The sequence below is a fragment of the Phacochoerus africanus genome, chromosome 2, assembly GCF_016906955.1.
Source record: "Phacochoerus africanus isolate WHEZ1 chromosome 2, ROS_Pafr_v1, whole genome shotgun sequence".
Taxonomy (NCBI): domain Eukaryota; kingdom Metazoa; phylum Chordata; class Mammalia; order Artiodactyla; family Suidae; genus Phacochoerus; species Phacochoerus africanus.
The window spans coordinates 217475028-217492721 of NC_062545.1; the positions used below are offsets into that span (position 1 = coordinate 217475028).

The following is a 17694-nucleotide window of genomic DNA, read 5'->3' on the forward strand; positions in this document are numbered from 1 at the left end:
TGCTTTTCCTCTTTGAACTGGCTCACGCTCTGACTTTTCCTAATTGCAAAGGTGCAGAACTGTTAAAACAGTAATGTAGATTAGCTCTTCACCTATTACCTTCATTACCTGCAGCCTTCTGCCTGAGAGGGGGCCCTGGTGTGAGAGTACTGCCAAGGTTATAGCCCCCGTGGGAATTTCCAGGCTACAGTTCCCACAAGCAGGTCCAAGGAGAAGTGTGCTCACACTTTCTAACACCTTGCTCAGAGCAGGAGGACAGACTATGGATCCACAGATTAAAGTCTAATTATAGCAACTGACCTCAGTGAAATTCCGTTAAAACTTTCTTTTGATTCCAAGAGGTCATATCAAATGATCAAGGAGCCAAGACTCCCACATCAAAGCTTCAAACTGGGCATCTGAACATGTTGCTTTTGTTCTGTCTGCAAATACCTTGAAGGAAAGGGAACAGTGACCTTGGTTGGCAAGCCTTCCAGATCATCAAGTCATCAAATGAATCAAACTGCTAGCAAGATCAATCAAAAGCAAGCATCAATGTCCATATGCAAACACAGCCCCACCAGCTACAAACTGGGCTCTCTTTACCCCTCACAATGTTGCCTCCTAATCATTATGTGGACACTTTCACCACAGCTTTCAAATAAAGTTAGGAGCAACACTATTTTAACATTATAGTCTTAGCAAGGCAGAAAGGTCTTCCCAAAGAAAATCAGTTTATTGGTGTGAGGAGACTGGCTTTATTCAAACAGTCCATGTTTCCTTTTTCTTACATTGCCCAAAAAACCCCTTTCAAATCAATCATTTCCATTCCTGCCATGAAATCTTAGCCTTCATCATCTGAACAGATGCGATGAGTTAGGTTGTAAAAATGGATGTCATGTATAGACTGGAAAGCTTAGGATCTGAAAAGAAAATTAAGTATAATAACAGTATACATTATGATATTTATATATAAATTACATTTATTATTTTGGTCTCTTTGACAGAGCTGTCAGTGAACATAAGCTGAAACTAAAAAAGCAAAACAGAACAAAGTCCTATTTAATTTACTGAAGACCTATAGTTCTCAGTGCAAAGCATCCAACAGACTCACCTAGGGGAGTTATTTAAATGCAAATGCTGAGTCTCTTCTCTAGAAATTCTTATATTATGGGTCTAGGTGGGGCCAGAGGTCCATTCCTTTAAAGCTCTACAGAGTTCAGTACAGCTGCTTCAGTCTAAGCATGGATCCACCATGCAAAGACCACACATCCAAACAGGTTATATTTACTCTTAACTGAAGCACAGGGACCAACAGATAACAGGTGCTCTCCCAGAGTGATTTGCCATTTACTTCCCTAGCCTTCTTGGTTGGCCATGGGATATAAAAGGAAGTCTTTCAGGCAGGCTTCAAGGAAAGATTTTCCTCCCAGTTAGAGGGAGGTGGGTGACCCACATTCTTGCACTTTTGCCTTCCTTCCTCTGTGGAAGGAGTAAGCACAACTACAGTGGCAAGCTTGTTAATAAATACCCTCCCATGTACGACAGTGGGACAGAAAGAGCAGAAGAGCATGGGACCTCATGACACTGCTGAGATGGACCAACCCTAGGACCACTTGCCTCTGAATCCCTCAAGTGAGGAAACCACACCCTACTAGATAAACCACTGTTTGTCTTCTCAGTGGTAGGTGCATAAGCTGGAAAACATGGTAAATCCTATGTGGGAAAGAATGAGAAGCTATGGGGAACCAGGGTATCTGACTGCTATAAATTCTGGGGGTGCCCAAAGCCCAAATGATTTTCCCTTTCTTCCTGTGGGGGAGGGGGGCTGACCAGCCCGCTTCCCTCAATACCATCAGATGTTCTACCCACTACTATCCTAGAATTCTGGTTAACCACTGGCCAGAATACCGACTCCCAACATCTACCTCTTCTCCAAATACACATCTAGGACAGAGCCTTTTAAAAAATTTTTTACTATGTTTACTATTGTAAACACTGAAAAAAAATGGAAAAGGCAAAAGAAATAGTAAACAAAATATTCCCAACATTTCAGTAAGTGCTGCAATAAAATTTGGTCCTTGATAATCATAAAAACTTATGTCAAGGTAGGAGCATTCTCAACTTTGTTCTGATTCTCTACACACACAGCTCTTTGTCCAGACTGATGGCTCAGAATTCCCCTTACTCCTCAAAATAAGGAGGGAAGTAGAGAACTGCTTTTACCCCCCAACTTAATCAGACAGCAGGATGGTCAAAGCTTGAGTGGTAATGATAGCTGCTCTATGAGCTAAAAAATTTTATATACCAAAGAAATTAAATTCATATGTAGGTTTATGAACATAGCATAAAAGTACAAAATAAAGTGTCCATCAGCTTTAAGAATCTAAATTTTTTAAAAAATGCTAGGTGGAAGCTGGAGCCACTACAACTGTGACTTACATGGGACAGGATCATTCCGAATCCTTGAGTATCCTGAAAGTGATCCAACAAATCATGCACTTGGCTGTCACCTACATCAAACAAATCATGCACTTGGCTGTCACCACATCCAAGGAGATAAGCCCAGAAGGATACAGGGCAGTGGGTGGCCAACATTCTGCCCCCAATCTCAGCCTCATCATCCTCACTTTATGCACCATTCCAACTCCTCTGGTTTGAGAATGGGAGCTGGTGGAGGATAGAAGACAGCTGATCATCTCTGAACTGGCAGAGATGGCAAGAAATAACAAGGCATGATATATTGTGAATAGCCAATATTGGCCCCAATTACTCTCAAAGTGTATGAAAGCAGAATAGCTTCAAGATAAATTCATTCTTCTTAGTAGAGTGTATAAGTTATTAAAAAAGCCAATTTAGGAGTTCCTGCTGTGGTGCAGTGGAAATGAATCCAACTAGGAACCATGAGGTTGCAGGTTTGATCCCTGGCCTCGCTCAGTGGGTCAAGGATCCAGTGTTGCCACGAGCTGTGGTGTAGGTCGCAGACACGGCTTGGATCCTGCATTGCTGTGGCTCTGGCGTAGGCCGGCAGCTATAGCTCCAATTGGACCCTTAGCCTGGGAACCTCCATATGCCATGGGTGTGGCCCTAAAAGGGGGAAAAAAAAAAGCCAATTTACCAATTTACTTCTTCGTAAGATGTTAACTAAAACCTCAAAAAGATACTATCTTGATTTCAGACTAGCCAACTAAACGTCAATGTCCTAAACCACACACCTAGTTCCATTCATGTCCCATAATCCAGCACATTTAAATTAGGACAAATGAAATCAGCTCCCCATCTCTGAGGACTCAAGTCCCAGACATCTCTCCTAGAGACACAATATGTACTAATCAGGTGGCTTTCCTATTTACACCACTTGAAGTCTCAGGTTTTCTGAATTCCACAACTCAATACTTTATCAAAATTACTTTGTCAAAATGAAATGGGGGCATAATGCGAATTTTTTCTTTCCTCATACCTCTTCTAGATACATAAACACTAAGTCCCTGGTTGGGATACAAACTCCTAACAATGTGATTTCACATGCTTCTTTATCTCTACATGTATATTCTCTGCTTCCCTTTAAGCTCTGGAAAAAGGCAGAGCGGAGGCACTCATCACCACAGCTACACTGTACTATCAGGATCCAGAAAACAGAAACAAAGTAGAGGTAAAAAGATAAAATGAAGAATATAAAATCACTAAACTCCTGAAGTTCGTATTTAAAATACCAAAGAAATTAAATTCTCAAAATTGGAATGCCAAAAACCGTTAAATGTGCAACACAGTCTGCATTTTCTTTTCTTCACAAGCAGAAAGAATAGAGAAATGTCACTACACTAGTAACTTGTTATCTAAAGCATATTAAAATATAACCTAGAGACTCACTGTTAAAATGGTCCCTGATTGTTTTAATAAAGACTGCCCAAGATTAAAGATTTTTTTCGGGACAGATGCTACATGAATTAAGAAAAACCAAATTTATTTTTAGAGAAGGACAAAAATATAAAATAAAATGAGCCCATATCATGGTCCTTGTATGCAAGACAATTTAATAGTTAAAATCCCTTCCAATTTAAAAGAAAATAAAAATTCTATCATCTCTTTTTAAACTTGTTCAAACATTTGAGAATTCAAATGTCAGAATGCTTTAAAGTTAGGGAAGTAAAGCTCTTGGAGTTCATAAGAGAATATCCCCAGCTCTGCAGTACAATTTTTCAACTTTCTTCCATATCATGTTAATAGATTATCACTTAAAATAAAATTAATGCAAAGCAAGAGACATCATTTTGGAGTCACCAACTACTACCTTTCCTTCCAAGAAGGTACGGTTATTTATCGTACCGTAGATAAGTCTCTCACGCTGCACATACTGTCATAAATACACTGCTTTTGATGGCATAGCCTAGATATGACTGTCCCCCAGACAATGATTCTTTTTTACTCAAGAAAATCAGTACAGTAAATAACTTTTCTTCCCTTAGAGACAATTACAGTGCTGGAGGCTGCTACAACACAAAAACAAAATATCTTCACAAATGTCTCCAAATAGTCAAGCTGAAAATCTAAGCCAAAGTTTCATTTAACAGCCTGTCAGTTTTTTGATGTGAAGCTAATGAATGCAGTGGCAAACAAATCCATCAAACTGAACATCAAAACAACTGCACTTCATCCCACCAAACGGAAAAATGAAATACAACCTGCAGGCCAGCTCTTTGATCCAACCTACCCAGGAAGCAGACCTGTGAATGCCACCATAGCTGCTGCACAGAAGTAATCACAGACTCCATTTCACCACAGAAGGAAAGAATGCTCCAGAAACAGAAGACATTCCACTTAAATATGTCTTCGGTTTCTGGACCAATATCTTAGTCCAATTGCTATGCAATCTGTTACATATATTTAAATCTCTACTAGAAAAAAAGAGAGAGAGTGTGTTTCACTCTAAATTACTCTGATATTCAAAGCTAGAAAGATGCCTAAAATAAATAACTGGATTATATGTTCCACTCATACTACAGCTTGGCAAATGGAGGTTTATTAGAAGCCCTTCTGCTCTTTATGAAAACTTCTTGCTGACAAAGAAAACAAGTCCTTTGGGCACATAGCTACCATGAATAATCCTCTCAATTTTTTTCAGTAAAAACCCTAATTCTGTTAAATGAAATGGTTCTCTTAGGTAGGTGGGTCCTCTGAAGGCAAAGCTCTTCTCTTTTGGAGTATGACACAGGATTTGGTTATGCCATATTTGGCAGGTCAATGCAAAATGATCTTCCTTAAGGAGAAAAGAGGGAAAGACAGAAATGAGGAACAGCATTTCTGTCCTAGGGAATTAGAAATTTTTAGAAACAGAGACGGTCAAATCAAATTGCTGCCATGGCTCACCTCCACCAATGCCTGTTTTCTGAAGATCTTCTCCACCGTCTATGTACCCAAAAAAAGGCCTTATGTAGTTTGGGTAGATACTATAATAAAGGGTCATCTGGATTAAGTGCTAGAAAATGGGAATATACCTACAGGCCATGGAATATCCACACAACAAGATTTAGCTATTATTATTGTTGTTGTTGTTATTTAGTTGAGAATATCAAACCTTCAAGAATTTGCTGAAATTTGGAAGAAGAGTATTTGGGCTTAGCACGAGATGCCACCAGAGGTCAAGCAGCCAATGACAAAGGAAGCAGTTCTGAATCCTTTGCAGGGCCACCTCTATCCTCACTTCTGGCTCCTGCAAATGATGAATTCACAGAAACATACATGGTGCCAGGCACAGAGTTGAAAAGCACTACCTGAATAAACAGAGCTCTGTCCCCAACTAGATTGTGCAACCTAAGTGGCTTAAAAGGTCTCTATTAACCAAAGCCTGCTGGCTGCTAAACAAAGACCACCAATATATCTGTAAACCTAGGGTTATCTTTTCAAAATCATTTTTATATTAAAAAATAACCTTTTATAACAGCTCTTTTCTAAGTTATGAAATTAGAAATACTTGTTTATAATATATGTAATATCCGTAGAGATCTCTCACTTTGCACCACATCAATTAATAATACTATACCACAAAGACACTATCAGATGCTTTTATATACTCAAATCAACATGTGACAGGTAAAGCAGATGTCACTCCCCAATGCTTCATTGATGAAAGAATACACCATTGTTTCTTTTTTTCTTTTTTTGCCTTTTAGGGCCGCACCTGTGGCATATGGAAGTTCCCAGCCTAGGGATCGACCTGGAGTTACAGCCACTGGCCTACACCACAACTCACAGCAACACTGGGTCCTGAACGAAGCCAGGGATCAAACCTGCATCCTCATGGATCCTAGCTGGATTTGTTAACCACTGAGCCACAAAGGGAACTCCCTGCCATTGTTCCTTAAATTATCCCTCCAAATGCATAACTCATCATCTCTTGTGAAAAATAACTGTTTTTTTAAATAGTTATCATTTAGAATAAATTGAAGACAATTAAGACTAACAAATTTGGTCATCATCAAAGTTAAAAGTCTCTTAAGTGCAATTCATAGTTAATTTACCTTACATTACATTTGACCCCAGCAAAACACAAAAACTAACTGCCCAATTCACAAATTTTCCTAAGATTAAAAATTACACATGTACACACAGGTATACACACACATACAAAAGATACAGTAAATCTTAAGGTTGCCTAAAGAAACAGACTTGAAAATCAATAATAATATGTGTCAAATAAGTGATAAAAAATCTTCTCCCAAAATGCCATCACAGCGTATTATAATGTAAGTGAACTTAACTGAGAAGAGCCAAGAAAAACACTAATACTGAGGAATAAATAAGAAAGCCAAAGGCTGTTATAGTGAAATATTCAAAATTGTATCCAAGGTTAGTTTCCTGTTTTTATGTGGAATAATTTAAGTTACATGAATAAGTAAATTCTTAATATATCACCATGTTAATTATTAACTGAAACTCTGCGATAGGAAGAATGCTGCTCCCCCACACCATGGTGCCCCCTCAGTCCCACCCCTAACAACAAAGACATCCACATCCTAGTCCCTGTGGTCTATGAATGTGTTATTTAATATGACAATAGGGATTCTGTGGAATGTTTACTCAGAAATGTAGGGGACCACCATAGGGACCTGAGAGAATCCTCTAGGAGCAAAGACCTGGCTGACAGGCAGCAAGGAAACAGGAACTCAGTCCTACCACTGCAAGGAACTGAATTCAGCCAGCAATGTCACTGAGCAAGGAAATGGATTCTTTACCAGGGTTTCCAGCAAGGAATGCAGCCCTGCAAGTACCTTGATTTTTGCTGGTGAGACCAATGTCAGACCTTTAACCTATGAGATTACAAAACAGTAAATGAGCATTATTTTGAACCACTAATTTTACGGTCATTTGCTACAGCATCAATAGAAAACTAACACATTCTCAGAGCAGCAGCATCTCACCAAAAGTAAGGAAAGAGTAGAGTCAACAACTAAAAACACCTCAAACACATATAATTGTGATGATTTTAAATTAACTGGCTAATACTGCATTATAGCCATTGAACACTGTGTACCTAGTAAAAAATAACCAGAACCAAGACAGTCATATCTCTAGACTAAAGTGAAGGATATAAATCAACACTGCATAAATGGATATCCACATATCTAAGTTTGCTTTTTCCCCTTACAATACATCCATGAGGTAGAGAGGTGTCTTTAACTTACAAAAAGAAGAAATGACTTTGGGAGTTCCCGTCGTGGCACAGTGGTTAAGGAATCCGACTAGGAACCATGAGGTTGCGGGTTCGGTCCCTGCCCTTGCTCAGTGGGTTAACGATCCAGCGTTGCCATGAGCTGTGGTGTAGGTCGCAGACGTGGCTCGGATCCCGTGTTGCTGTGGCTCTGGTGCAGGCCGGTGGTTACAGCTCCGATTCGACCCCTAGCCTGGGAACCTCCATATGCCACGGGAGCGGCCCAAGAAATAGCAAAAAGACAAAAAAAAAAAAAGAAAAAAGAAAGAAAGAAAAAAAAAATGAAAAAGAAATGACTTTGCTAATATTCTCTGGCTCACAAAAAAAAGAAGAGCTGGGGCCCAGAGCCCCGCCCCCTCCACCTCTGATTCTTTTTTTTTTTTTTTGTCTTTTTGCCATTTCTTGGGCCACTCCCGCAGCATATGGAGGTTCCCAGGCTAGGGGTCGAATTGGAGCTGCAGCTGCTGGCCTACGCCAGAGCCACAGCAACACGGGATCCGAGCCATGTCTGCGACCTACACCACAGCTCACGGCAACGCCAGATCCTTAACCCACTGAGCAAGGCCAGGGATTGAACCCGCAACCTCATGGTTCCTAATCTGATTTGCTAACCACTGAGCCACGACAGGAACTCCTGAGTTCTGATTCTTAACAACCTCACACTTCTGAGCTTAGCAGCTGAGACTTCAGAGAGGACCATTCTCGACCTGTTACTTGGTCACACTCCAGTTCCCACTCTGTCCACACGGAAATGTGGAAACACACTCAAGGCATTTTAGTCTTGGAGAGAAGCCAATACCTGGAACTAGAACTGAAACTTGTAGCAAACAAACACAAACTAATTCTTGTGGTGACTGAACAACTGTGATAGCTGACTTGTTTTATATCAATGTTTAATGATGCAAACCATAAAACAGCATATCTTCATATAACCGTAGGGCTATGACACTGTTTCAGTAGAGATTCCAGCATTACTTTTCTGCCAAAGCACTGCAATAGCTGGCCAAGGTACACATACTGAGCTTTCTGGGGTTTTTTATTATAATATGAAAGATGTGTAATGGAAAATAGTTCATTTCTGTTCTTTCTAAATTACACCTCATAAATTAAAATTACTTAGAAGAGAAAAAGTCTTCTAATAGCAGGAGCTTTCTTCTGTGTCACAAATTCATTCAAACGCTTCCTGGGCTGCCAAAGGGTTATACTTTTATTTTAATATATTATGCACCTTTCTAAATACCCATGCAAAATAAACCTAGAGTTGTCCCTCTGAATGTATTTCTATATAGTTCACTCAATGGTTCCACATGCAAGTTTTATCAATGTAGAATGAATAACATTTGCTTGAAAAATGCAATGGCCAAGATAAAGCCACAGAAGCTATACATGCCATTTTCCACTTAATACATGTCAATTTTACATACTCTGTAAAACACATAGTTTCATTAAGAAGCTGCCTTCTAACTCAAAATGGCTGAAAGACTTAAATATATGACAGGACACCATCAAACTCCTAGAAGAAAACATAGGCAAAACACTCTCTGACATCAACATCATGAATATTTTCGCAGGTAAGTCTCCCAAAGCAATAGAAATAAGAGCAAAAATAAACCCATGGGACCTCATCAAACTGACAAGCTTTTGCACAGCAAAGGAAACCCAAAAGAAAACAAAAAGACAACTTACAGATTGGGAGAAAATAGTTTCAAATGATGCAACCGACAAGGGCTTAATCTCTAGAATATATAAACAACTTATACAACCCAACAGCAAAAAAGCCAATCAATCAATGGAAAAGTGGGCAAAAGACCTGAATAGACTGTTCTCCAAAGAAGATATACAGATGGCCAACAAACACATGAAAAAATGCTCAACATCCCTGATTATAAGAGAAATGCAAATCAAAACTACCATGAGATATCACCTCACACCAGTCAGAATGGCCATCATTAATAAGTCCACAAATAACAAGTGCTGGAGGGGCTGTGGAGAAAAGGGAACCCTCCTACACTGTTGGTGGGAATGTCAACTGGTACAGCCACTATGGAGAACAGTTTGGAGAGACCTTAGAAATCTATACATAGAACTTCCATATGACCCCGCAATCCCACTCTTGGGCATCTATCCGGACAAAACTCTACTTAAAAGAGACACGTGCACCCGCATGTTCATTGAAGCACTATTCACAATAGCCAGGACGTGGAAACAACCCAAATGTCCATCGACAGAGGATTGGATTCGGAAGAGGTGGTATATATACACAATGGAATACTACTCAGCCATAAAAAAGAATGACATCATGCCATTTGCAGCAACATGGATGGAACTAGAGAATCTCATACTGAGTGAAATGAGCCAGAAAGACAAAGACAAATACCGTATGATATCACTTATAACTGGAATATAATATCCAGCACAAATGAACATCTCCTCAGAAAAGAAAATCATGGACTTGGAGAAAAGACTTGTGGCTGCCTGATGGGAGGGTGATGGAGTTGGAGGGATCGGGAGCTTGGGCTTATCAGACACAATTTAGAATAGATTTACAAGGAGATCCTGCTGAACAGCATTAAGAACTTTGTCTAGATACTCATGTTGCAACAGAAGAAAGGGTGGGGGAAAAAATGTAATTGTAATGTACACATGTAAGGATAACCTGACCCCCTTGCTGTACAGTGGGAAAATAAAAAAAAAATAAATAAATAAATAAATAAAAAAAAGAAGAAGCTGCCTTCTGCCAGTCTCCACCTCTTCCTTAAAATCCACAGGAAAGGAAGCAACCTAAAAGAAGCTACCATCACTTTGAAGATGTCCTCTACTTAATGCCACAGGGGGCAATTAATTAAATTTAACAGAAGTTTCTTGTGAGTGAAAATACACAGTTTGTGAGCTAAATTAAATATACTGAGTAGGAGATGAAGATTTTCATTCAAATTTAACATGAAGATGTATTGCTTGTTAAAATATGTTCTACATTATTATTTTCAAGAAATTCATTTCTGCACTAAAGGCAGTTTTAATCATTTCTTCTTACCATCCTCCCTTAACCTCCTGAACTATTTTACCAGACACTTTTCTCTGTAAATAGTTGTTTTTGAAGGTATAGACTGAACTCTAACATGGAAAGAATAAAGGCCACCTAACATGGAGCCACCAGGAACCACCAGAAAATCTCACAAAAAAATAACTGGTGGCCTTCGGAAAGAAAGCATCGCTTGCATACAATTACATCTAAAATAAATTCCTCCACATGAATCTCAAAACAGGAAAATGTTACCACAAATAGTAATACAGCCTATGTAAAATAAGTATATCTGTCTGAAATAAATTACTGTGTTGACAGGCACACAGCATCACCAAGGAAAAAAATAAATCCTGCATGTGATCTTAGCTTTCTTTCCCACTATAATAACCAGAATACACATTTAATGTATGCTTTATTTTTGAGGCATAACTTACCAATTTAGCAACTTTTCCATAGTCAATCCATCTGACAGTAGCAAAATTTGTAGATTCTGCACAGTTGAAACCATGATTAAAACCAGCATGGTAGCCATATGGGAAAGTGATCATAAATTCTCCAGCTTCCTGTGTGATCTGCAGGGTAGAAAACATATAATATTTCCCTATTATAAGATTTTCCAACATGATGGAAGATAACACAAGAAAAAGAATATATATATGTGTATAACTGGGTCACTTTGCTGTACAGCAGAAATTGACAGAACACTATAAATCAACTATAATAAAAATTTTAAGATTTTCCAAATTACAAATACAATTAAAATGTTTCCTATTTTTAAAAAATGTTATGATATCAGACCTATACTTGTATAAAGAAGTCTACCCCATGCCAACTCCCCAGATCTTCTACTTAATCCTTTAATAGTTTTTCAGCAAACTTCAAAACACTTATCTAAACAGGGTGTGAATTTTTGGCAATGTATTTCAACCATTCAGTCCAGAATCAAAGAAACTGTATTTTATTTGAAGATGTCTTTGTTTTATATTATTCAAATACATGTTTTCATATTAGCATTCAATATGCATATTTTAATACTTTAAAAATTCACATTATTGGGATTATATAATAGGACATATCAACTGACATTTTTCAAGTTAGAGCTGTAAAAACTTTGATAACACATGCTGAACAGGTTTTATTATGAAATCTTATTGCTGAAGAGTCGATAGCATTCACCAATTATCCTTTTGTAATGTTTAGAAAACATTAAATTAATGTACTCCACTTAATAGTATAATTTCTATAAAATAATTACTCAAATATATATGCAATATATAAGTATGTATGTGTGAGTGCATTTTCAAAAATAGTGTTTAAAGCTTAGCTAAATTAGCCAGCAGCATAAAAGAAAAGATGAAAAATCCCTAATTTTTAAATTGAAGAAACTGGGTATTTTATAATCACCAAAGATACAAAATACACTATGAGCTATAGAAAAATAGTAAAGCTAAATTTTAAAGTTTTTTTTAACTTGTCTGCTCAATAGTAGACTATCAAATTTATAACTCACTAGTTCATTCAGTCACCTTGGCTTATTTCAGTCCTAAAATGTTGCAAAATGAATATATGTGGTTATGCACTTGTGTGGAAACATACAGAAGACACAATGTATAAATACAGGTGCACACACTGCAATTCAGTTACCATTTTAGGAATGCTAAAATGTTGTGTGGGAAAGTATTTTCTTTCCCAGCAATTCTGAAATTTAGCTCAACACCCTCTCCCCCATGACATCCCAGCAGGTGTTCTACTGCAATGAGCAACAATTCACCTGCCACCTGGCAGGCAAAGAATGGCTTATCAGTGCTCCACATGGTTCCAGTTCCATCATTCCAAGGCACGTGAGAATACAGCCTGATTCTCTCCTTTTGGGTCTCATTGCATCTCATTAATTATAACTGCGCTTGGAAACTAGGCACTTCCTTCTATCATGTGATAAAACAAAACTCACCCTGTTCAACTGTTTCTAGGCCTATAAGGTGGGGGAAGAGGGGAAGACCACTGTCACTGGGATAAGGAAACTAGCTTCACTGATCCATTGAATGTTACCCATGATCTTTCTCTACCTAGAAAACCACTGAAAAAGTACCTGGTCCCAATGAATGGGACTCTAAATGTTATGCCTCTATATAATTTCTAAAAACAGATCAGTACCAGTTAGCCAAAACATAAGGCTAATTTGCTGTCTCTATATAATTAACTTATTTTTTTTTAAGCACAGGGACAGAAAAAAAAAAAACCTTTTATTAAGCATCATAATTCCACATGGCAAAAGATGTTGGAAAGGATAGTGCACATAATAAAAAAGCAGACATTAGCTATTTGTTAAAGATACTTTTTCATATATATGTATGAATATGTAAAAATACATCTGAAAGAAGAAGGAAAAATGTCAGTCCAACTGTGAAATGACTGCCTAAAGAGAGAGGGTGGAACTGAGGAGGAAGGGTGTGCTATTATATAACATGTGCTATGCAAAGCCCTTCAGATAATTTCTTTGCATTCTCATAATAGCCCAATTAAGTGGTACTATTATTACTCCCATTTTCCAAAGAGACTGAAGCTCAGAAAAAAATTATGTAATTTACCCAAGTGACAGAAGCAGGAACGAATCTGGGATGTTTAACTCAGAAGTCTGAGCTACTCTGTCCCATATTGCATTATCATCATCAGAGCATCAGCTCCTTGAGGAACGCAATGTTATCACATACCCTTCATCAAGTTGGGAGGGGAACTGCAAATGCCAATCATCCCTCTAAAATGCTGGAGTCCACCATTTGTGGATGAACACTCACCCTGCCACTTCCCACAGAAATCACTAAATGCCGCATCTTCAAAGGACCAGATAAGAGTCTGGTGCATCTAGCAATCTACCAAATAGTACCAGAAAGGGGTACAAGCCACCTGCCTCCTTCTCTCCAAAGATCAGAAAGAAGCTACAAGCTCCAAATGCCTCCATTCTGGAAAAATGAGCCAATCCTGCAGTCCTCCTTTATGTAACTCCCTCTCCCAAAGAACACCTTGATCAATTACTATCACCAGCCTTAAACCCAAGGAGGCTTTCCCGTCTTGGAAGACTCTAGTCTCCTCCTTCTCCTCTGCCTTCTAGTATTCCAACTTAAATAAGAGTGCTTAATCAAGCTTAAGCCACCATGCAATGATGACAGATCTGAGATGGAAGGCCTTGGTGGCACAGCCTCTGAGCTCTACTGCAGCAGTGCTGAAGTCCACCCACACCTGTGGACATTCCCCACGGTGCAAATCTCAAAGGTACACTTTTGGTCATGGTAAGGGTATGTGACTAAACCAGTGGAGAAAGCATCCTCATCACACAGGACAAGTATGCCTCATGCATGTCTGCTGCACAGACCATGTGTGAGTCGGCAGGACCACCTCAAGTTGAAGAATGTTTCTTGGTCTTTGCAAAAATTCTACTTTGAACAAAGCCTGAGCTGGTGAGGGTGGGAGTGGAAGACAGGGCTTTAAGGGCCTGAGAATAAGAAGAGGGAATGATTTGGTCACAAGTGAAAAGCTTCTAAGGTAGAAAAAAGCAAGGATTATGGGAAGATGGTCAAATAAAAAAACGAAAAGAGAGCGGAGCTATTTTTTAATGTTTCTGCAAGTAGCTAAAGACCTAATCCTCCTCCAGCTGAGAGAGAACTTTTATTTATCTGGTCAAAAGCTTTTTTCATTTCAGCTTCTTCACATAAAAATGCTCATGCTCTGGAATAATTGTGACCCAAAAACTACCTATAGACACAAAGAAAGAGGAATATAGGATGTACAGAGTCTTAAAGAACTTAATCTTCAGAAATACTCCAAAGAAGCAATAACTGATTATTAAATCATCAGACAATTTTATACATAATGTAATCTCAAATTGTATTATGTCTGAAATGTGTTTAGGTGCAACCTACTGGCACCATAATCATTGATTCTAACCAACCAAATTACTAATAAAATTTGCTCTGAGTTCTTTTTTTAAAAAAATAAATACATATACACAAACTATACTGCTCATATAAAAGACCTCAATTCAGAAGTGCTACATCTTATTCTGTCAAATGTGCTATATTTTACTTTGAGTATTGATATAAGAGAACCAGAGCAGCATGAAATCTCAAGTAAATATATTTTGAAATAAAAGCAATGTCAAATTAGTAGTTAGATAAATAATTGTTACCTAAATAAAACATGAATCTGAATTTTTCTCCCCACATCCTAGAAATCCTACTTGAAATTAAAGTTATATTCCTTTATGTTAAATTTGTCTTAAAAAATAGTACCCACATGAAATGAATTTGTTAGAGTAATACTAATATACCTTGTCAAAGGGAATACCATATTTCTTCAGTACTGAGGGAGAGATCAGTGTCATCTTGTGGCGAAGAAATGCATCACACCCTTGAGAACTGCTTGGGAAAAAACCTAAATGGAAACAGTAAATATAAGCAGTAATTAAAATAAAATTTCAAACCTTTTTTTAAACTCATGTTCTAGTATTCTTAAAGAATGACAGCTTTATGCAAATATAAACCAACTTCCCATCAAAAACTCTGACTAAAAACTAGAGTCGGAATTCTTAAAAATTTAGGGATACATATTTTAATCACCAAGGGTTGACGTTTTTTACAAAAAGACCTGCCAAGAGTTGTTGGCATAATATAAAATTACTAAACTTTATAAATTCCAATTTGTAACAAATTTAATCTATCCATTATCTGATAAATGGAGAAAATATTAAGGGAGGTTAGAAGAGGAAAAATCTGCATTTTAATAGAAGTATCTCTCATTTTAGATTACTAGAAGCAATCATTCCAAAAGCATTTGTCCCAACACCTGGCATACAGCAGACACACAGCAGTTTCCCACCTTTATTTCTTTCTGATCAATTTTAAATAGTTTAACTGCTACTAATTTCCTGAACTAACTCCCAGCTAGCATCAGTCAAGAGCTTAGAAACCTGTCTCATCAGCCTGTGTGGGCACAGCATTTTGAGCAGGCATTTAAATGAAAAAGCTAAACAAGCAGCAATCTTTTCATTTAACAGTATATTATACACTGAAAAATAGTTGTTTTTCTCCATCTCTGCCTTTAATCCTGTGGTCTGTCTGAGGCAGATTCTCATTAACTCAGTTATATAAGCTAGAGTAAAACGAATGTGTGTGATGTTCTGTCCTTCTGTTTCCACACTCAGATGGAATAACTATCACGTGAGAGCAGGAAAGCAAGAGAAAGACAGGAGAAACAGGGAAGAGACAGAGGAGAATCACAGAGAGAGGGCCCAGAAGGAACACAGATGCATCAGGAAAGCATGTGTGGCAATACATGGGGAGAATGGGAAGAAGCACAGATACTGTTTTAACTCCTCCAATGCCAAGAAGAAAATAAGGCCACTGGAAATGTTACTTATCTGTGTGGCTTACTACAAATAAACAGCTCAAGAATATGACCAATCTGATGAAAGAATTATCAGTACTCACTACCTAGTCATGAACCATTTTCACTTCATAGATCAGCAAGGTTTTACAGGAATAATTTCAAAGTAAATACGTCTTTATTGATGCCACATGAAGTATGTGAGGCCACAGATCATCAGAAGGCAACAGATCAAATACTGAAAAAAAGAGCCATTGGGTGCAGAGAACCACCTGCAAAAAGCAGTACATTCTGTATTTTTAAAATCAAAAATAGAAATATTAAAAAGTGCATACCAATAGAAACAGCAGAAATATTATCATTCTCTACAATACCAATGGGAAAAAAAGAAATAATTTTCCCCTATGTGGTCATTTGATGCAGCCCTCTATGGGTGATATTTGTAATATATAAATAGAAAATAAATAGCTTTTGAAAGAATGCAGACATTAGTCAATGGAGAGAAAGTGTCACACAATGTAATGACAATATATACACAGCAACATGTCTTGAGTCTATACCACAGAGACTCAAAAGTTTAATAGTATAATTTAAATGGGTCTATCAAACTTTTCAAATCTGTAACTTTATGCAGCACTACATGAATTAAGTTTTAAATTAAAATCAATGAAGACAGAAGAATCTATTTAATTTTCCTTTGATATGGATTTGTAATCAGGACCTGAACAATGTGGTGACTGGTCATAAGTTAATTTAAATTGGAAAACCACTGAAGGAAGGCAATTTGCAATATATTAAGAACTTCATAGTGGTTCGGAATTTATATTTTCAACAGGCTATTAGAACTGTATTCTACATTGCCCTGGAAAACACCTCATAAACAGCACAAATTATGTACAAAGTATGTGTGTGAAAGTGAATTTTACTTCAAAATAACTGAAGGAGTACATAGTTCACTCACCCTCACTCCAAATCAATAGTTGACTTGATTCAATATATAAGCAAGCCAATATAACCAGAATACTACTTGATACAAAATGATAATAATTTTTAAAACTTAGAACTATTCTGGCTACAGGAACATTGCAGCTTTTGTAATAAGTGAAAAAAACAAATCTGAAGTCACATGTATAAAATATAGCAAAAAAATAACTGGTAAAAAATACAACATTTAACAAAAAATTCAACTTAAGACTATCAAAGTTTTCTGAAAGTCACCAAATAAAGAGAAAAGGTATATATTAAAAAAATTTTGCAAGTAAGTTATTTAAAATATACCTTTTGCAATCTTTTTTTTTCTACTCTAATATTTACTTTCTGAGGTTCTTTTTTTTTTCTAAATTTTCAGTAATTTATTTGGAAGAGGTCTTCTCTAGAAGTTATCATATTTTAATGTTCCTACTGAAACATGCATAAAACTTTCCAATTTGCCAGTCACAAAATAGAAGAGTCCACTCTCTCACAACCTTGAAGACCAAGAAGTTCTAATAGTGAAAGAGTTCTGGGAGTTCCCATTATGGCTCAGGAGGTTAAGGACCCAATGTTTTATCTGTGAGGATATGGGTTCAACCCCCGGCCTCACTCGGTGGGTTAAGGACCTGGC

The 17694-nt window shown here is 37.5% G+C and overlaps 1 protein-coding gene across 1 annotated transcript in view; it reads right to left on the reverse strand.

Annotated features, from left to right (window-relative positions):
* Positions 1-17694, reverse strand: part of KDM4C (lysine demethylase 4C) — a 380713-nt gene that overhangs the window by 281911 nt on the left and 81108 nt on the right. The window contains 2 exon segments of the mRNA XM_047767661.1: positions 11147-11284; positions 15037-15140. Coding sequence (XP_047623617.1) covers positions 11147-11284; positions 15037-15140 — 242 coding nt within the window.